At 26.5% G+C, this 23,582-nt stretch overlaps 1 protein-coding gene across 1 annotated transcript in view; it reads right to left on the reverse strand.

The window, feature by feature from the left end:
- Window positions 1-442: 442 nt before the first annotated feature.
- The window catches only part of LOC111624680, a 41,749-nt gene continuing 18,609 nt past the window's right edge, over window positions 443-23,582 (reverse strand). The window contains exons 5-21 of the mRNA XM_023367590.1: window positions 23,360-23,561; window positions 23,011-23,104; window positions 22,657-22,942; window positions 22,448-22,569; window positions 22,166-22,341; window positions 21,978-22,089; window positions 20,545-20,823; window positions 20,308-20,471; window positions 14,294-14,387; window positions 13,940-14,225; window positions 13,731-13,852; window positions 13,449-13,624; window positions 13,261-13,372; window positions 11,828-12,106; window positions 11,611-11,754; window positions 11,432-11,533; window positions 443-669 (exon numbers count right to left, since the gene is read on the reverse strand). Of these exons, the coding sequence (XP_023223358.1) occupies window positions 11,453-11,533; window positions 11,611-11,754; window positions 11,828-12,106; window positions 13,261-13,372; window positions 13,449-13,624; window positions 13,731-13,852; window positions 13,940-14,225; window positions 14,294-14,387; window positions 20,308-20,471; window positions 20,545-20,823; window positions 21,978-22,089; window positions 22,166-22,341; window positions 22,448-22,569; window positions 22,657-22,942; window positions 23,011-23,104; window positions 23,360-23,561 (2,729 nt within the window). The 3' untranslated portion in view covers window positions 443-669; window positions 11,432-11,452. The remainder of the gene's footprint in view (window positions 670-11,431; window positions 11,534-11,610; window positions 11,755-11,827; window positions 12,107-13,260; window positions 13,373-13,448; window positions 13,625-13,730; window positions 13,853-13,939; window positions 14,226-14,293; window positions 14,388-20,307; window positions 20,472-20,544; window positions 20,824-21,977; window positions 22,090-22,165; window positions 22,342-22,447; window positions 22,570-22,656; window positions 22,943-23,010; window positions 23,105-23,359; window positions 23,562-23,582) is intronic.

The raw sequence follows: 23,582 nt of genomic DNA on the forward strand, positions 1-23,582 counted from the left end.
GATAATTTTCATGTTTTATTTCTTCTCTGAATATCTTCTAATAGAAAGTTGAAAATAATTATCTTTGTTTAATGCTTCATTTCTACTTTCTGATTCATTCATATTTTCTGATAATTTTTAATTTAAATAAAATCTAAAAAAAAAAACAAAAAAGATGATAATTTTTATAATATACAATCAAAAAGATAAAATTTTATACTCAAATTGAAGAGTGAAAGATGTTTCCTTTACATAAATATTTAAAAATTTTTACTTAAATTAAGATAGATAGAATGAATTGTTTACATTACTTTAAAAGTTGTTTTATCAATAAATTGATAAATGTATTCTTTATAATTTCAGTTAGCGAGGAATAATTGAAAGAATAAATCTTTACACACAATGGACACTGCATTAATTAAATTTATTAGTGAAAAATTAAACAGAACAATTAAAATTCATGTTAAAAGATTGTTTATTTATTCTATTTAATGTACATTAATAATTATAACAAAAAACAATTTCAACAGTAATAAAGATAGAGTAAAGATACACGATAAAAGACAAGCAAATTTTTAAATTTATAAACATAACTAAACACATAATTTAATTTATATATTGGTCAATAAGAGTTGAAATATAATTAAGACTTAAAAGCTGACAGAATAAACTGATAGATGATTACCAAACCTGAAAAAGAAAAATTAAAAATTATATAGTTATACAGATATTTTAAAATATAGATAAAATTTTCTAATATATCTAATGACTGTTTAAAGGTCAAAATAAACCATTTTATATGAACATTTAAAAATAATTTAAATATTAATATCCTTGAACTTGAAGGATAAATTTTCAGATATTTGATGAAAGTGAGATGTATCCTTGAATCACTTGTTTACTAATAATTTCTGAAGTCAAGATACTTTTAATTAGCTCTGGTATATTTTTAATATTTTAAGTATATTTTTTAAAATATATAATGCAAAATAAAAAAATTTTTTAATTTGCATAATTATAGCCTTCAAGCCTATCAATTTCACAGATAATATTTAAATTTTATCGCAAAAATAAACATTTTTATCAACTTAAAATTCTCATGAGAAATTTTAACTACCATTTAGAGAGGGGGAAAAAAGATAAAATTAATACTTATTATTAAATATAATTATATAAAGTTTTACCCATTATAAAAATATTTTNTCATTACAGTCTTTTGGTCACATGCAGCCTGTGGCCATGTGTTTGACACTACTGATCTACACCACTGTTTTGAACAATGTCAGCATTATCGCTGATGATTTATAACAGAATGGATCATAACAGCTCTATAAATTTTCTTATTAAAAGAAACAAATAATTTACTACAATAAATGTTAAAATTTCAAAAATATAATTTTAAAAACGTCTAAAATTTCGAATTAATTAATGGAAAAATTTGGATGGATATGAGCTAAACATATTTGAATTTTTTTCTTGTGTAATCTACTTCACATAAAGCATTTTTAGGATATTCTAACAAATTTATTTTATCGGCATTTCTAAAAAATGTTTAATTAAGATATTTAATAATGAAGAAAATTAATTGTAAAAAATGTGCACATCTAATAAACAATTCTCTAATTTTATTTTACAACAAAATTGAAACAACAGTTAATAAAATTTTAGAATTATTTCTATATTTAAATATTTGTAACTGTAAAAACTTTTTGCCTCTTTCATAAATTGCACAATACTTTAGCATGAAGTAATTCCAAAACAACTGAACCAAAACCAAGAAGTTTTATGGAACTGTTATTGATCTGTTTAACTTTCTTGCCTAATCAATGTCAAATATTTTTAACAACAAAATAAAAAAAAAAAATCAATTTAATTATATAAATTTTCATATATGAAATTTAATAGATAATATTTAAATGTAAACTAATACAGTTGAAATTTAGTAATAATTAGTTTAATTTACTTTTCAATTGGGAAATACAATGAAACATCATTATTTCAATTAACAATCTGTATGGAGTATTGTACTGTCACTGTTATGATTGTAAATAGTGTTTTCTTAATTAAAAGAGAACTGGAACTGCTTTATCATAAAAGTTTGAAATTTCTCTAAAATTAGAGCTTTAAAAAATGTTCAACACTATAAATTATACCTAAAAATTAAAACAATAATATTTTATTAAATTAATATTAGAAATATTATGCATTATATAAAATGTTCAGTAATACATTATGTAATAATACAGTTCTATGAATATAATATTTTACAAGGTCTAATTTAAAAATAATGACATTGACTCTAACTTGGGAATAAACAACAGAGTGATAAAATAAATAGAAGTGATTTGATCTTGAACTATGCTCTCACAATGTGACAACTTTCATCCTATTCACTTTAATTTGTAGTAATGGATATTTTTTCTTTCATTCTGAAAATATCTGATTAAAAAAGTGAACAATGAAGTTTCATGTTAAACTTACAAAATTCAAGACAAACTTTTCTATTATTGATTGAAGCTAAGAATTTAGATTATGTATCTTGTATCTATGTATCTTGTATCTATGTTTTCGAATAGCACAAATTATGCAGGAAAAATGTAAATAATGATTGATGACTGTCCACAGCAAATTTAGGTCCAGGAATATATATCATAACAAATAACTGCCTCAGCCATAGTATATTATGGTTGAGGCAGTTAAGGTTAAGGTGTCAGCCTAATGCTCTGTGACCTAAGATTGGAATCTGGATAGTTGGAAAAACTTCAGGAATTTTTCTGGAGTGGTCTGTCCTGGATATATCTGGCTTCATCCCACATCACTGGTCTGTCCCCATTGTGAGTCTTGATGAACCTATAATAATGAGCTTTAAAAAAACCTCTCTAGTATCCACAGGGTAGAAAAAAAAAAAGAAATTATAGTAGTATACAGCTCAAGTTGTGATCAGTTATTATCAAATTAGAAGTTACAAAATGCATGTTGTAAAGGGCTGAATATCACTTCTCATGGGCCACCACAACAAGTCATGTTTGAAGTAGGACTAGTCATTTTAAAATTTCAAATAACTACATAAAGCATGTTTGCCACTAGCTTAATGTTGGTTTTTGTATGAGCTATATCACAATGGCTTATAGCCTAAATTAGAATAAGACATTTTAAAAAATTTAATATTAAACAGATGGTACTTGTATTTTGTTCATTAGTTTATTTTTCCTGAGTGAAATATAATATTTATTAAACTAAGGAATGGCCACTGAGCAAACAGCCCACTAGGAAATTCTAGATTTCTTGGTGAGTTAGTCCACAACTGACTATAGTTTATTGCTTTTCTACTGGCCAGACTGTTACTAAACATTTACATTGAAATTTTGAATAAATCACATAAATGAATGAGAAGGAAAAGTAGGATTATGGAGAAATGGTTTGATCTTGCAGGCATCAGGATAATGTGGCATACTGTAAGAAGCTTTTAGCCAATAAAAAAATTGCTTCGCTTGATCATCATCCTTATTTACCAGATCTTGCAAGCTGTAATTTCTTCCTCTTCCTACAAACTCATATAAGATCACAGACCACCAAACTACAGTTTGTGAGTTCCAGACCAAAAAAAAGTCCTTAATATATATTCAAAAATAACTCATTTGAATTTGACATTTATTTCTTCTTTAATAAATTTACAAAAATTAAAAATATACATTATTTCTATGTATCATTATCAAATGTTACAACAAAATTTAAAATTAGAGAAATTTAAAAAATTAATATTTTTATTAGAAACTTGGCATCTTCTGGCAGAATCAATTTTATCAATATTGGCTGTATTTTTGCAACAATGATGTTTTTAATATAGATGTTATTAAGATATATATAGATGTTATCTTCAAGCTTAGGGCCAAGGACCTCATTACAGTCTTTTGGTCACATGCAGCCTGTGGCCATGTGTTTGACACTACTGATCTACACCACTGTTTTGAACAATGTCAGCATTATCGCTGATGATTTATAACAGAATGGATCATAACAGCATGCTGGTACTGTACATACAACAGTTGGCAAATCAGTTTGATATACTGGTACAGTACATGCTCATGTAAATTTGTCTGTTCTTTAATACTAATTGGATAGCAAGAAGGTAAATGTCTGTTATAAGTCAGTAGCATGCCAGGCCCTGATTAAAAGAACACACACCATTGCACCAGTTCTGTAGATATGAACAACAAATGCAACAGGCTTTTTTAATATAGTGACCAAACTGGATTATAAGAAGCAATCAATTTACCACCTCATACACACATTCAGATTTCCAACTTAAGTTAACATACACAGAATTTTGCCTAGAACCTCTGAGATACTTGACTTGATACTTAACCACTTGGCAAACTGGCTCCTACAAGGAGCTGGCTACCACACATTTCTCCCAGAGGCTATACAAACATTGCTATGATGCAAAGACAAATAAAACAAATACTGCACTAGCTGGAGGGTGCAGAGATCAAGTGGGATAAGCCCAAGGACTTTAGAAATATAATGTTTTGCTGTACACAGCAATGGCAATGTAATGAGATTTATTTGCTACATATTCATCGATCTTTAACTTTAATGGAATAACTTACACACAACACAGAGGAGTGGCAATGGGAAGTCCTGTTTCATGTGCATTATGCAAGATGGTCCTAAGAATCAGGGCTGTGGAGTCGGAGTCGGAGTCGTGGAGTTTTGGTGTTTTAGCTGGAGTCAGAGTTGGATGATAAGGAAAAGTCGGAGTCGGTAGATTTTTACGCGATTCCACAGCCCTGCTAAGAACTTTATAGAAAGTCATTTTACTGAAATATGCAGTACACATTCTAATATAGTGGAACCTCAGTATATGTATGACCTTAATCAGTTCTTGATGTTTGGACTTATACCGAATAGGACGTATATTAAACCAACCTTTCCCATAAGAAGTAATGTAAAAATGATTAATTCATTCTTATGTAAAAAAAAAAATGGCTGGCTTTAAACACCTCGCTTTCCTGGCTAGTTCCTGCTTGATTTTTCATGAGATCAGCATGTATTTTTGTAGCTTTCTTGCAAATAATTGCTTCTGATACGGTGTCTCTAGCACACTGTTTTTCAGTTATCCAAAGCAAAAGCAATTTCTCAACATGATTTAATGTCTTCGATCTCTGTTTAGAAATTGATTTAACTCCTTTCACAACATTAGCAGATTTAATAACGTCTTTATTTTTCACGATTGTCAATATCGTCGTTCTCGGAATACGGTATGCAACAGTTAAAATCTCGAACACGCATGCCACCTTCATATTTCTCAACAATCTCTTTTTTCAGTTGTGATTCTAGTCATTTTTTTAGTTTNAAAGTTATTACAAATGATGGAACTAACATGATTTTTTCTTTCTATATAAACTTTGTGTTAGTGATGTTTATTAGTTGAATGTTAAGCTTAATTATTTTTATACAATATTAATCAATTATTGCAATTAAAAACAGGATTTCACTTTTGTAAAATCCTGTAATTTGTAAAACAATAATGCAATATCATATTAATTTGTAATGATATACATATATAATACTTGTTTATCATAATACATGATGTTTAAATAACAAATGCTTGCTTTTTAAAGCTTTTGTAAATTTTGAAGAAATGGAATTACAAAATTTTATACTAAGTTATAACAATGCAAAAAAATGAATTAAAATTATTTTTTAATTACAATAGAGCATCGATTATCCGAATCAATTGGGGACTGGGGTTGTTTGGAAAATCGATTTTTTGGATAATCGATTATTTATGAAAAAATATATTAACCCTATTCCATGTTGAAATTCATTCAAATCCTGGCATGTCCTTAACTACGTTCTCATGGTCGTGCAAGTGGTGCCAGCTAAAATGCACACCAACAAAAATAATATTGGAGTAGCCCAAGACATAGCCAAAGATTGCAGTGCCACAGCATTAGTGGAAATTTAAATTTGCCAACTGGAAAGCTTTCAGTTAATTGATGTTTTGATTGATCAACATTAGGATTATCGATGCTCTACTGTATAACATTATGAGATTATCATTATATGGTTCACATCATAATTTAAAAAATCATAAATTAGGTAAAAACTTTATGCAAGATATACTTTTTACATGATATATGTTTTATATAAAATAAAAATAATTAATAAATAAAAATATGAATTAGCAAAGTTATGAAGTTATCTATACAAAAACTATATGCATTTATTATTTTTATTCAATACATTTTTAGTGAATGAAAATCAATGGAATGGTTAAGTATTTTTAAATATTTTGAAAATATAAGAAATATTTCAGGGAAATTTATTAGACCTGAAAATACATTTATATTTATAAAAAAATTTAGTTTGATTAAATGCAATTTTCTCCATATTATAATTGGTTTTCAAAAGTTCAAAAGTTTTCAATGTCATCCATTGAAAACTTGAACACATACTAATGGAAGGCCATACTTGTTGTCCCAGCTATAATTTTTATAATTGATTGTGCTGCCTCCAGAGGAAAGATTGTAATATTTTGCATATTGAGGTGGACAAAAAGCCACCAAATAAAGGTTGACTTTGCCATAAAATTTTTATTTTCTGAGGGTGTATGAAAAGGGACTAAGACTAAAGAACACTTAAAGTTTTCCAATTGAGTATTTTTTGTAAATTTTATAGTTTATACTTATTATCCTGGCTATAATTTTTATTAAATAAATACTTTCATTGACAAAAAGTTATGTACCAGGAAGGAGGCATTGAATGAAACTTAGTGTAAATGTAATAACAATATGATGACAATGTGTAATATGGTAATAAGTGATTACAATATCATAACAAAGTGACAGTTTCCTATAGAACAATGTTACAACTTAAAGGAACCTTTAGTATCTTATAGGATCTTTGGAATATATATATATTATCATAAACAAGATGATAAACTATTTACAACATATCATGATATGGAAAGAAGATTTTGTTTAATATTATCATTTTTGATTAAATAAATTATTTTAAAATATTTAATTTTGTAAGATATAATTTTCCTAATTGCAATTATTTTTAAAAAATTTTTATTTTTAATTGTGTTTTATTTATAAGCTTGTGATTTTATTGTTGATAAATAAGACTTATAAATTCTACAACATTTTTCAAATCTTCAGTTTTTTTTTTATTTTCAAAAATATAAGGAAAAAATAAAATCAGAAATTTTCATTCTGAATGATTAGAAGTGTGATGAATTTAAATTGAATTGGATAACCAAATATAATAGATAATATAGATATATACAGTATTATTGATTACAATTTTTAAATAAATTTTTAAGTTTTGTAATGAAAAGTTAAAGTAATGATTAAAGGATGGCTGTTGTAAGAGAAGGAAATAATTGGCTATAATAACTTTCTAATTTTCTTTTCTCATATAATAGAGATTTATTCACAATGAAAGTTTACAAAATTTGGCACCATGTTTATATATATATATAGATTGTCAACACTTTTATTTTTTAAAATATTTTTGATTTATTTAACAGATTAGAAAGATGTATAACATATGAAAGAGAAATTTTTATTTTACAACAAAATTAAAATTAAAATATCAAAAACAATTGTAATAGAATAAAATTTCTAAATTATAAAATTTTACAGAATAGCATTATATATTAAAAATAAAAAGAATTTGATTTTATTTTTAATTTTATCTCTTAATTTTATATAAAATTGAGTCTAGCCAAAATAACTATATATAGTCTTTAGAATTAAAAAATAAAGAATACAGAACTTCTTAGTGCTCTATGAATACCAAAAGATTATTATAAAATAGTAATTTATTAATTTTGTTTTAAAAAATTGATCTAAATAAGATACTGAAATTATTGAATTTTAACTAGTAGAGTTACCAAAAATTGAAGGATGAAACTGAAAAAAAATTACAAATGAGAATATAGCTGTTCTAATTTTTAGTGAATATTGTTTTTCATATTCCATGAACTGTAATTAAATTATATAAATTAATAAAGTTGAACATTCATAATTTTATGCTTAATATGATAAGAATTAATTAATAAATTTCAGTTATATAAATGTCATTTAAATAAAAAGTACATTACATTTTTATTGTTTTATCCAAAATGTAACATTTTGATATGAATGTCTGTCTGTCTGACATATTAATACAATATATTGCAAATTGCAAAAAATTGAGCAATATATTGCAAAATTCAATCTGAACAATTGTTCAGATTGAATTTTGCAATATATTGCTCAATATATTGCAATTTGCAATATATTGTATTAATATGTCAGACAGACAGACATTCATATCAAAATGTTACATTTTGGATAAAACAATAAAAATGTAATGTACTTTTTATTTAAATGACATTTATATAACTGAAATTTATTAATTAATTCTTATCATATTAAGCATAAAATTATGAATGTTCAACTTTATTAATTTATATAATTTAATTACAGTTCATGGAATATGAAAAACAATATTCACTAAAAATTAGAACAGCTATATTCTCATTTGTAATTTTTTTTCAGTTTCATCCTTCAATTTTTGGTAACTCTACTAGTTAAAATTCAATAATTTCAGTATCTTATTTAGATCAATTTTTTAAAACAAAATTAATAAATTACTATTTTATAATAATCTTTTGGTATTCATAGAGCACTAAGAAGTTCTGTATTCTTTATTTTTTAATTCTAAAGACTATATATAGTTATTTTGGCTAGACTCAATTTTATATAAAATTAAGAGATAAAATTAAAAATAAAATCAAATTCTTTTTATTTTTAATATATAATGCTATTCTGTAAAATTTTATAATTTAGAAATTTTATTCTATTACAATTGTTTTTGATATTTTAATTTTAATTTTGTTGTAAAATAAAAATTTCTCTTTCATATGTTATACATCTTTCTAATCTGTTAAATAAATCAAAAATATTTTAAAAAATAAAAGTGTTGACAATCTATATATATATATAAACATGGTGCCAAATTTTGTAAACTTTCATTGTGAATAAATCTCTATTATATGAGAAAAGAAAATTAGAAAGTTATTATAGCCAATTATTTCCTTCTCTTACAACAGCCATCCTTTAATCATTACTTTAACTTTTCATTACAAAACTTAAAAATTTATTTAAAAATTGTAATCAATAATACTGTATATATCTATATTATCTATTATATTTGGTTATCCAATTCAATTTAAATTCATCACACTTCTAATCATTCAGAATGAAAATTTCTGATTTTATTTTTTCCTTATATTTTTGAAAATAAAAAAAAAACTGAAGATTTGAAAAATGTTGTAGAATTTATAAGTCTTATTTATCAACAATAAAATCACAAGCTTATAAATAAAACACAATTAAAAATAAAAATTTTTTAAAAATAATTGCAATTAGGAAAATTATATCTTACAAAATTAAATATTTTAAAATAATTTATTTAATCAAAAATGATAATATTAAACAAAATCTTCTTTCCATATCATGATATGTTGTAAATAGTTTATCATCTTGTTTATGATAATATATATATATTCCAAAGATCCTATAAGATACTAAAGGTTCCTTTAAGTTGTAACATTGTTCTATAGGAAACTGTCACTTTGTTATGATATTGTAATCACTTATTACCATATTACACATTGTCATCATATTGTTATTACATTTACACTAAGTTTCATTCAATGCCTCCTTCCTGGTACATAACTTTTTGTCAATGAAAGTATTTATTTAATAAAAATTATAGCCAGGATAATAAGTATAAACTATAAAATTTACAAAAAATACTCAATTGGAAAACTTTAAGTGTTCTTTAGTCTTAGTCCCTTTTCATACACCCTCAGAAAATAAAAATTTTATGGCAAAGTCAACCTTTATTTGGTGGCTTTTTGTCCACCTCAATATGCAAAATATTACAATCTTTCCTCTGGAGGCAGCACAATCAATTATAAAAATTATAGCTGGGACAACAAGTATGGCCTTCCATTAGTATGTGTTCAAGTTTTCAATGGATGACATTGAAAACTTTTGAACTTTTGAAAACCAATTATAATATGGAGAAAATTGCATTTAATCAAACTAAATTTTTTTATAAATATAAATGTATTTTCAGGTCTAATAAATTTCCCTGAAATATTTCTTATATTTTCAAAATATTTAAAAATACTTAACCATTCCATTGATTTTCATTCACTAAAAATGTATTGAATAAAAATAATAAATGCATATAGTTTTTGTATAGATAACTTCATAACTTTGCTAATTCATATTTTTATTTATTAATTATTTTTATTTTATATAAAACATATATCATGTAAAAAGTATATCTTGCATAAAGTTTTTACCTAATTTATGATTTTTTAAATTATGATGTGAACCATATAATGATAATCTCATAATGTTATACAGTAGAGCATCGATAATCCTAATGTTGATCAATCAAAACATCAATTAACTGAAAGCTTTCCAGTTGGCAAATTTAAATTTCCACTAATGCTGTGGCACTGCAATCTTTGGCTATGTCTTGGGCTACTCCAATATTATTTTTGTTGGTGTGCATTTTAGCTGGCACCACTTGCACGACCATGAGAACGTAGTTAAGGACATGCCAGGATTTGAATGAATTTCAACATGGAATAGGGTTAATATATTTTTTCATAAATAATCGATTATCCAAAAAATCGATTTTCCAAACAACCCCAGTCCCCAATTGATTCGGATAATCGATGCTCTATTGTAATTAAAAAATAATTTTAATTCATTTTTTTGCATTGTTATAACTTAGTATAAAATTTTGTAATTCCATTTCTTCAAAATTTACAAAAGCTTTAAAAAGCAAGCATTTGTTATTTAAACATCATGTATTATGATAAACAAGTATTATATATGTATATCATTACAAATTAATATGATATTGCATTATTGTTTTACAAATTACAGGATTTTACAAAAGTGAAATCCTGTTTTTAATTGCAATAATTGATTAATATTGTATAAAAATAATTAAGCTTAACATTCAACTAATAAACATCACTAACACAAAGTTTATATAGAAAGAAAAAATCATGTTAGTTCCATCATTTGTAATAACTTTTTTCTAAAAATATTCATACTAATTTTTTTATAAGCAGTCACTATTATATTATGTAAAATACCATATAAATGACAAGTTTTGAAAATTCTATTTATGATATATGAATGTATAATGAATATTTCAAATATACTGTATATGCTTAATTCACACATGTTTAAAAAATATTTATATACAAGAATATCAAAATTATTTTAAAATGTTTTCTTGACCTAAGCTTTCATAAAATATTCATTTAAATCAGATTTTATAGTTTGAATAGTGTAAAGTTTTATATAATGCATAAATTGCTAAAATTAGAAACGAATAAACAAAATTAATTATTAATTACCTTTATTTCTGTATGATTGTTTTAATGGCAGTAATTACACTGTGGATGACAACGTTTGCCATCCAATCCACATCTACAGCCACTGCTCGTATCTCCATGACCCTTATGTTAATAATAACTAGAAATTATTATAGTTGAGACTTAAAAAAAAAAAAAAACAAATGTATAATCAAACTTACTTCAGGTCCCCAACGTGGCTGTTTTGTTATCCAACATATTTCTGTTTGACAAACTGAACACTTTAACCAATCACATCCCCATCTTTTCATAACTATCACATTGCATTTGGGACAAAACATTGCTTTACCTTCTTGCACCATATTCTTAAAAAAATTATACAAGTTAAAAATTTTTTATTATTGTTATTTTATTTTCTATAAATTTAAAATTTTATACTTCAAGATATTCCTTAGTTTCTCGTGCTTCTTTGTCTCTTTCAGATCGATATGCTAATTCATCTTGATACTGTTTACAATTTAAACCTTCATGAATGGCTTGACAGGAGAGACAATTAACATGAAAACAAACAGGACAGTCAAATGTATTAATTGTGTCTTCATATACACACCAACCAGGACAATCTGGAGATTTACAATGAAAACTATTTTCTGTACAGCTTTCTGCTGTTACTAATCCACGCCGCAAATATCGTTCAAAAACTTCTGGTGACACTAACTGAAATTATGAAAATAAAATTTAGAAATGTATTAATATTTTATATAAATTATATGTACAGGATGATTCAAAAAGACTTTACAACTTTGAAAGAATATCAAATTTTAATCAGAAAACTTAACTGACAGAATTTATAGCAAAACACATCAAGTTTGTCTCAAATAGTGCAGAAATGTTGCATTGGATTGAGGAAGATGAGAACATTCCCTAGACACCTGTGATGAGTCAACATTTCAACTCAGTGGGAAAATGAACACACAAACTGCAGGATTGGAGTTTGAAAATTCACAAGTAACTGTAGAACATGATCATGATAGTCAAAAATTTGGTCTTATTTATTTTTGGTCTTTTTGCTAAAATAAAGTGTACAGCTGCTTCTTTATTCCATTAAAGAACTATCGATGATATCATGTATCTGAATTAAAGGAAAATTTTCTCATTCTACAGTCAGACAATAATGACATAAAAAGGACATATGCATTTTCAGCAAGATGGTACATCATTCCACTAATGTACAGATGTCCAGGATTTCCTCAAAACTGTTTTATTTTTTTTTAATTTTTAAATTGATACAAATAATGTCTTTCAGGACAAGAAAGAATTTCCCCTGAAAACAAGGCCTTGAATAAAACTAATAGACAACAACAATAAACATACAATGCATAAATATACAAAAAACATACCAAAAACAATCATAATAAGGAGTAAGAAAAAACTAAAAGTATATTTTCCAGGTTGGTGAATTGATCAAGTAGGGCTGATAGCTTGATCACTTTGTTCCTCAGATTTGATGCCTCTCAATTTTTTCTTCTTGGATTTCATTAAAGAGCTAGTGTTTATTCCATCCTTGCTTGCAAATAGTGCTGAGCTCCAAAACTTGAATCACTGTCACAGTTACTAACCTGAAAACAGATATATGTTGCTTTGAGTTTATCAAGAAATCAAATTCAGGTAATATGTTTGCTGTATCACCATCAATGAAGCTAACATCAAACCAAAATGACTGTTTAAGGTTAAATGTGATGTGCTTTGCTATAAATTAACACCTCAACTGATTTCGTAAGTCTTCTCATTACATGTTATATGCTTTCAAACTTATATTCTATTTGAATCACCTAATATATATATATATATATGTTATATTAAATAATTACTGCTTTAATTTCTCTTTCTTGAAGAATGCTATCACAGGAGTATTGATCATTTCTAAAAAGGCACTTAATAATTGCATTTTCTGTAAATTCAATGGCATTTGCTAAGCATTGCCTGGAAAATATAATTGAGATAAAATAATAAATTGCATTATTTATTTATTTTAAAAATTGCTTATGTTATATTTTACTTGCAAAACTGATGAAGGCAATCTCTTAAAACAACTCCTTCATTTGCTTTAACATCACTGAAACAAACAGAACATTCAAATGAATCAGCATTTGGTATCAAATCTTGATTATCAAGCTGAATAAGGAACTGGTAATTTTTTTCAGCTTCTTTTTTTAAATTCTCATATTTTTCATTCTAAAACGTAAATAGATATAATAAAATTATAGAATTGTTTTTACACGAATAAAACTATTAAATTTTATAAAGAAATGAAAAATTATAATTATATAATTATATTTACTATTTCATGATTTTCAGCCATCACATTAAGATTTCTGCAATGAGAATTTTCTGCTTTAGTATTTGATTTAGATTCTCTGCATGACTGACAAGACTCTAATATTCCACAAGTAGAACATACATCTGAAAATGCAAGTAAATTCTGTTATTTTGTGTACAGTGAAGCTTCTCTTAATTACTAACTTAATTTGTTTCATAATTTGTCTTTACCTTCATTTTCTTCAGGAATATTTGGGATATTTTCAAAATTAAACAAATGACTTTGTACATCTTCAAAGAATAAATTTTGATGCTGATTTTCTTCATTTGAAGAAGAATTATTATTTAATACATTAGATGCTTCACTTTCAGAACTTGGATACATTAAATATAAGAAAAGGGGACATCCTGCATCAGTTACATCATAATCAGATAATGTAATATCATCATCAATAACCAATCTCTTGTTTAATATCCATCTTTGAAATTCTTTAGGAATAGAATATTCTTTCTCTATCTAAACAAATAAAAATTTTAAATTATAAAAATCTAAGCTAAAAATTTAATGACTTAATAAAGACTTACTTTACTTTTCAACATTCCAAGAGTCATAAAAGAATGAATTTTTAATGGAAATGGCCCTTGATGAAGAAATTTATCTTCAATATAAAGGCTAACTCTGAAAGAAAGAATTATTTATAATCATGATAAATCATTTTTATTTTTGATTCTATTTTTATTACAGTTACATTTCTGCCAAAATATACTGCAGAAGCCATAAATTTTTTTAAACAAATTGATAATTTGATAATAATCTTTGTCTTTTTGATACTAAAAAATTATATTATAAACTTATATAATTTAGTTAAAATAATTTCATAAAAATAATTTTTTTAAATTAANGTACACCGACAGTTGTTCATAGATGGCGCGTATAATTGAATTAAGTCATCTACCGAACAAAAGTTGTATACCAAGCAAAATTTGTTTAGTCCAAACAGGACGTATTCCGAATTGGACGTATTCTAAAGCAGACATATACTAAGGTACCACTGTATATGTATGCTATGTTGATGACATCTTGATGATATGGAAAGAAAAACCAGACATTCAACAGTTCATCAGAGATGTCAATTCCAACCAATTTGGCCTAGAGCTTGAACTAGAGCAAGAGAACGATAAAACTATACATTTTCTAGACATAGCAATAGAAGTAAAGAACAGAGCGGAAAGCACTATAAAAGATTACAGAAACCCGACTAATAACCCGTTATTAATACCATGGACCTCCCATGATCACGCAAGCTATAAATAGCAGTGTTCTGGGTGCTTATAAAGAGAGCATACATGCACTGCAGCAAACTTCAAGACATAATTATAAAATTAGATAACATCAAAGAACTAGCTAGGCAGCGCAGTGACAGCCAGAATATGATAAAGGCCATTATTAACAAAAGAAGAATATTCTCAGTTTTCTGAAACCGTGTTTCATAATTTTCTATAATTCTCAAACACAAAACCATACTACTATTATTTAAACACTTGGCGTTTTTTCATCTTTATTCAGTTGATACGAGTATTACTACACGTTTCGGGCACTGCCCCTCATCAGCCAACTAAACATTAAAAAGGTATACATAAATTTTTTAACAAAACAACATTATACAGAAAGGCTATTTTACAAAAATATATAACTAAATGTATAAATTCATTTGCGAGACATACCATTAGATTCTTTACAAATTTGAAAGGTGTACACATGTATAAGAGTAATGCAGTTTTGTATCTCTGTCTAGATAAATTTTCACACATTTTTTACAAATTTATAATGCAACATTATTTATTTTATATTTATAGGAAATTTACAAAATATAACCTATCTTAAGTTTTACAATATACTACATTTATTAGTGAGACTTAGAATATATTTTTCCAACAATGAAATCAAAAGTAGGCTTCACCAACACAAAATTTATGTACATCTGGTTTAGAAACAAATAATTGATACATATGTATATAAACAATATAAAAATATTAAAAATGACATCAAAAACAGAAGAATAGATGATAACGAAGGTAATGAGTGGGAAAGAATAGAAGAATACACTATGATGGAATACATGGCACCCCTAAGCAAAATTTACAAAGAAATAGGAGCAGCAACAAACAAAATGATAATTTTTAAAAGGGATCCAACAATATACCAAATACTGCATACAGACAAGCAAGACATAGACCAGAACCTGATACCAGGAGTTTATAGAATACCAGTACAAAATGAAAGGGGACAAAAAGAGCTATATTACATCAGAGCCACAGGGAGGTCATTGAAAAAAAGGCTAAATGAGCATAAAAGGAATGTACAGAACAAGCAGCCAGTAACAGCATTAGCAATGTATGTTCTAGCAGACCCAACAGAGGTCATAGTGGATTAGGAAAGAGGTAAAATAATACAAAAGATCCAGGACAAGAGACACCTGAAATATGCTGAAGCGTGGCAAATACATAAGACAAACCAGAAAATATCTGTGATAATAGCTGTTTATTCGTTCATACATATATATGTCTCTTTAATCCGAAAAATTACAAGAATTCCAGTAGACTATCTTACAGCCTTTAGGTCAGGAACATCCTTTATTGAATATACAGGTTACATGTGAATTTTTGTAATTTTTCGGATTAAAGAGACATATACATGTATGAACAAACCAGGAAGGATTAGTGATAAACTACAGAGAGTCTAGTAAAGTCTCAGCAGCGTGGAGAGCAGGCATAATATGATAATTTTAGTATGAAAAAAAAGGGACAAACAGTAGAGAAATTGTTATTCTTTTTGTATGAACCTGCACACTAGATAAAAAAATTCAAACGTTTAAATGTTCCAAAAGAAAGTTCGTTATAGAAAGCAAAATCAGAATCATTCAATTTTTCTGTTCCTGAGGAAGACCATTCAAAATGGCTGAAAACATTTGGAAAAATGAATAAAAAAAAACTTCATTTTAAAGGTTTTTGTTCAAGGTATGAGTTTTATTTAAGTGCAGTTACAGATGAGTGTTTTATTAATTTTTACTTCTAACTGTTAATATTAATAATACTTATTTATAATTTTTTAATACATTCAGTAATTTTATATTACTTTAAAGCTGAATTATATTCTAAATAATATTTTCTGAGGTTATCATTTCTTTTATAAAGATTATCTATTCTATTTTTATTATTAAATTATATACTATTATTTATTAATACAGTATACACAGTAAAATGCTAGGTCTATAATTATGATATCACTTCATTTTAAGATGAAGATTATAATGACATCATTATTAAATAATCAAAATTAACAGGATTCTAATTGGTTTTGTAATTGAGTTTCCAGATAATCAATGATATCATTATCAAGATTTTTTCTATATCTAAAATCCTGTAAAAAAATTGTATTTTATAATTAGGTGTATTTAAAATGTAATTTGGTATATTCTATTACATTGATGTCATGTATATTTCATTAAAAGATAGAATGCACTATTGACAATGTGGCCAATATTGTGATTTAAAATTGAGCAATATATTGCAAAATTCAATCTGAACAATTGTTCAGATTGAATTTTGCAATATATTGCTCAATTTTAAATCACAATATTGGCCACATTGTCAATAGTGCATTCTATCTTTTAATGAAATATACATGACATCAATGTAATAGAATATACCAAATTACATTTTAAATACACCTAATTATAAAATACAATTTTTTTACAGGATTTTAGATATAGAAAAAATCTTGATAATGATATCATTGATTATCTGGAAACTCAATTACAAAACCAATTAGAATCCTGTTAATTTTGATTATTTAATAATGATGTCATTATAATCTTCATCTTAAAATGAAGTGATATCATAATTATAGACCTAGCATTTTACTGTGTATACTGTATTAATAAATAATAGTATATAATTTAATAATAAAAATAGAATAGATAATCTTTATAAAAGAAATGATAACCTCAGAAAATATTATTTAGAATATAATTCAGCTTTAAAGTAATATAAAATTACTGAATGTATTAAAAAATTATAAATAAGTATTATTAATATTAACAGTTAGAAGTAAAAATTAATAAAACACTCATCTGTAACTGCACTTAAATAAAACTCATACCTTGAACAAAAACCTTTAAAATGAAGTTTTTTTTTATTCATTTTTCCAAATGTTTTCAGCCATTTTGAATGGTCTTCCTCAGGAACAGAAAAATTGAATGATTCTGATTTTGCTTTCTATAACGAACTTTCTTTTGGAACATTTAAACGTTTGAATTTTTTTATCTAGTGTGCAGGTTCATACAAAAAGAATAACAATTTCTCTACTGTTTGTCCCTTTTTTTTCATACTAAAATTATCATATTATGCCTGCTCTCCACGCTGCTGAGACTTTACTAGACTCTCTGTAGTTTATCACTAATCCTTCCTGGTTTGTTCATACATGTATATGTCTCTTTAATCCGAAAAATTACAAAAATTCACATGTAACCTGTATATTCAATAAAGGATGTTCCTGACCTAAAGGCTGTAAGATAGTCTACTGGAATTCTTGTAATTTTTCGGATTAAAGAGACATATATATGTATGAACGAATAAACAGCTATTATCACAGATATTTTCTGGTTTGTCTTATGTATTTGCCACGCTTCAGCATATTTCAGGTGTCTCTTGTCCTGGATCTTTTGTATTATTTTACCTCTTTCCTAATCCACTATGACCTCTGTTGGGTCTGCTAGAACATACATTGCTAATGCTGTTACTGGCTGCTTGTTCTGTACATTCCTTTTATGCTCATTTAGCCTTTTTTTCAATGACCTCCCTGTGGCTCTGATGTAATATAGCTCTTTTTGTCCCCTTTCATTTTGTACTGGTATTCTATAAACTCCTGGTATCAGGTTCTGGTCTATGTCTTGCTTGTCTGTATGCAGTATTTGGTATATTGTTGGATCCCTTTTAAAAATTATCATTTTGTTTGTTGCTGCTCCTATTTCTTTGTAAATTTTGCTTAGGGGTGCCATGTATTCCATCATAGTGTATTCTTCTATTCTTTCCCACTCATTACCTTCGTTATCATCTATTCTTCTGTTTTTGATGTCATTTTTAATATTTTTATATTGTTTATATACATATGTATCAATTATTTGTTTCTAAACCAGATGTACATAAATTTTGTGTTGGTGAAGCCTACTTTTGATTTCATTGTTGGAAAAATATATTCTAAGTCTCACTAATAAATGTAGTATATTGTAAAACTTAAGATAGGTTATATTTTGTAAATTTCCTATAAATATAAAATAAATAATGTTGCATTATAAATTTGTAAAAAATGTGTGAAAATTTATCTAGACAGAGATACAAAACTGCATTACTCTTATACATGTGTACACCTTTCAAATTTGTAAAGAATCTAATGGTATGTCTCGCAAATGAATTTATACATTTAGTTATATATTTTTGTAAAATAGCCTTTCTGTATAATGTTGTTTTGTTAAAAAATTTATGTATACCTTTTTAATGTTTAGTTGGCTGATGAGGGGCAGTGCCCGAAACGTGTAGTAATACTCGTATCAACTGAATAAAGATGAAAAAACGCCAAGTGTTTAAATAATAGTAGTATGGTTTTGTGTTTGAGAATTATAGAAAATTATGAAACACGGTTTCAGAAAACTGAGAATATTCTTCTTTTGTTAATAATGGCCTTTATCATATTCTGGCTGTCACTGCGCTGCCTAGCTAGTTCTTTGATGTTATCTAATTTTATAATTATGTCTTGAAGTTTGCTGCAGTGCATGTATGCTCTCTTTATAAGCACCCAGAACACTGCTATTTATAGCTTGCGTGATCATGGGAGGTCCATGGTATTAATAACGGGTTATTAGTCGGGTTTCTGTAATCTTTTATAGTGCTTTCCGCTCTGTTCTTTACTTCTATTGCTATGTCTAGAAAATGTATAGTTTTATCGTTCTCTTGCTCTAGTTCAAGCTCTAGGCCAAATTGGTTGGAATTGACATCTCTGATGAACTGTTGAATGTCTGGTTTTTCTTTCCATATCATCAAGATGTCATCAACATAGCATACATATACAGTGGTACCTTAGTATATGTCTGCTTTAGAATACGTCCAATTCGGAATACGTCCTGTTTGGACTAAACAAATTTTGCTTGGTATACAACTTTTGTTCGGTAGATGACTTAATTCAATTATACGCGCCATCTATGAACAACTGTCGGTGTACTAGACCAGACTAGACGTTCGCGGTGCCACAGTTTATAACTTTGTTAGATTTCTTCTGATTTTAATTTGTAAGTAAAATTTTATTATTAATCATGAATTGCAAGAAGGCAAATGAAAAGCAACAGAAAACTAAAAAAATGACTAGAATCACAACTGAAAAAAGAGATTGTTGAGAAATATGAAGGTGGCATGCGTGTTCGAGATTTTAACTGTTGCATACCGTATTCCGAGAACGACGATATTGACAATCGTGAAAAATAAAGACGTTATTAAATCTGCTAACGTTGTGAANTTATAGTTGAGACTTAAAAAAAAAAAAAAACAAATGTATAATCAAACTTACTTCAGGTCCCCAACGTGGCTGTTTTGTTATCCAACATATTTCTGTTTGACAAACTGAACACTTTAACCAATCACATCCCCATCTTTTCATAACTATCACATTGCATTTGGGACAAAACATTGCTTTACCTTCTTGCACCATATTCTTAAAAAAATTATACAAGTTAAAAATTTTTTATTATTGTTATTTTATTTTCTATAAATTTAAAATTTTATACTTCAAGATATTCCTTAGTTTCTCGTGCTTCTTTGTCTCTTTCAGATCGATATGCTAATTCATCTTGATACTGTTTACAATTTAAACCTTCATGAATGGCTTGACAGGAGAGACAATTAACATGAAAACAAACAGGACAGTCAAATGTATTAATTGTGTCTTCATATACACACCAACCAGGACAATCTGGAGATTTACAATGAAAACTATTTTCTGTACAGCTTTCTGCTGTTACTAATCCACGCCGCAAATATCGTTCAAAAACTTCTGGTGACACTAACTGAAATTATGAAAATAAAATTTAGAAATGTATTAATATTTTATATAAATTATATGTACAGGATGATTCAAAAAGACTTTACAACTTTGAAAGAATATCAAATTTTAATCAGAAAACTTAACTGACAGAATTTATAGCAAAACACATCAAGTTTGTCTCAAATAGTGCAGAAATGTTGCATTGGATTGAGGAAGATGAGAACATTCCCTAGACACCTGTGATGAGTCAACATTTCAACTCAGTGGGAAAATGAACACACAAACTGCAGGATTGGAGTTTGAAAATTCACAAGTAACTGTAGAACATGATCATGATAGTCAAAAATTTGGTCTTATTTATTTTTGGTCTTTTTGCTAAAATAAAGTGTACAGCTGCTTCTTTATTCCATTAAAGAACTATCGATGATATCATGTATCTGAATTAAAGGAAAATTTTCTCATTCTACAGTCAGACAATAATGACATAAAAAGGACATATGCATTTTCAGCAAGATGGTACATCATTCCACTAATGTACAGATGTCCAGGATTTCCTCAAAACTGTTTTATTTTTTTTTAATTTTTAAATTGATACAAATAATGTCTTTCAGGACAAGAAAGAATTTCCCCTGAAAACAAGGCCTTGAATAAAACTAATAGACAACAACAATAAACATACAATGCATAAATATACAAAAAACATACCAAAAACAATCATAATAAGGAGTAAGAAAAAACTAAAAGTATATTTTCCAGGTTGGTGAATTGATCAAGTAGGGCTGATAGCTTGATCACTTTGTTCCTCAGATTTGATGCCTCTCAATTTTTTCTTCTTGGATTTCATTAAAGAGCTAGTGTTTATTCCATCCTTGCTTGCAAATAGTGCTGAGCTCCAAAACTTGAATCACTGTCACAGTTACTAACCTGAAAACAGATATATGTTGCTTTGAGTTTATCAAGAAATCAAATTCAGGTAATATGTTTGCTGTATCACCATCAATGAAGCTAACATCAAACCAAAATGACTGTTTAAGGTTAAATGTGATGTGCTTTGCTATAAATTAACACCTCAACTGATTTCGTAAGTCTTCTCATTACATGTTATATGCTTTCAAACTTATATTCTATTTGAATCACCTAATATATATATATATATATGTTATATTAAATAATTACTGCTTTAATTTCTCTTTCTTGAAGAATGCTATCACAGGAGTATTGATCATTTCTAAAAAGGCACTTAATAATTGCATTTTCTGTAAATTCAATGGCATTTGCTAAGCATTGCCTGGAAAATATAATTGAGATAAAATAATAAATTGCATTATTTATTTATTTTAAAAATTGCTTATGTTATATTTTACTTGCAAAACTGATGAAGGCAATCTCTTAAAACAACTCCTTCATTTGCTTTAACATCACTGAAACAAACAGAACATTCAAATGAATCAGCATTTGGTATCAAATCTTGATTATCAAGCTGAATAAGGAACTGGTAATTTTTTTCAGCTTCTTTTTTTAAATTCTCATATTTTTCATTCTAAAACGTAAATAGATATAATAAAATTATAGAATTGTTTTTACACGAATAAAACTATTAAATTTTATAAAGAAATGAAAAATTATAATTATATAATTATATTTACTATTTCATGATTTTCAGCCATCACATTAAGATTTCTGCAATGAGAATTTTCTGCTTTAGTATTTGATTTAGATTCTCTGCATGACTGACAAGACTCTAATATTCCACAAGTAGAACATACATCTGAAAATGCAAGTAAATTCTGTTATTTTGTGTACAGTGAAGCTTCTCTTAATTACTAACTTAATTTGTTTCATAATTTGTCTTTACCTTCATTTTCTTCAGGAATATTTGGGATATTTTCAAAATTAAACAAATGACTTTGTACATCTTCAAAGAATAAATTTTGATGCTGATTTTCTTCATTTGAAGAAGAATTATTATTTAATACATTAGATGCTTCACTTTCAGAACTTGGATACATTAAATATAAGAAAAGGGGACATCCTGCATCAGTTACATCATAATCAGATAATGTAATATCATCATCAATAACCAATCTCTTGTTTAATATCCATCTTTGAAATTCTTTAGGAATAGAATATTCTTTCTCTATCTAAACAAATAAAAATTTTAAATTATAAAAATCTAAGCTAAAAATTTAATGACTTAATAAAGACTTACTTTACTTTTCAACATTCCAAGAGTCATAAAAGAATGAATTTTTAATGGAAATGGCCCTTGATGAAGAAATTTATCTTCAATATAAAGGCTAACTCTGAAAGAAAGAATTATTTATAATCATGATAAATCATTTTTATTTTTGATTCTATTTTTATTACAGTTACATTTCTGCCAAAATATACTGCAGAAGCCATAAATTTTTTTAAACAAATTGATAATTTGATAATAATCTTTGTCTTTTTGATACTAAAAAATTATATTATAAACTTATATAATTTAGTTAAAATAATTTCATAAAAATAATTTTTTTAAATTAAATTAAAAAATAATTAATTATTAACAAACTTACATAATAAAGTTTTTATCATCATTTTCTTCAACTGAAAGTTCATTTAAAGAGCAGGAAGCTTTATGTATTGCTAATTTTTTTGCTAAAACTGCAGCTTTTTTATGTTGACCATTAGCAATAGCAGTTTCTAATTGTTTGAATAATGTTATTAGTTGAAATTTTTTGGACATAGACATAGCCTTATTAGATGAATGTAAAGAATCTAAAACATTCACAACTTTAA

This window comes from Centruroides sculpturatus, unplaced genomic scaffold (genome assembly GCF_000671375.1).
Source record: "Centruroides sculpturatus isolate CEXI.00-Female unplaced genomic scaffold, Cexi_2.0 scaffold358, whole genome shotgun sequence".
In the NCBI taxonomy this organism is placed as follows: Eukaryota; Metazoa; Arthropoda; class Arachnida; order Scorpiones; family Buthidae; genus Centruroides; species Centruroides sculpturatus.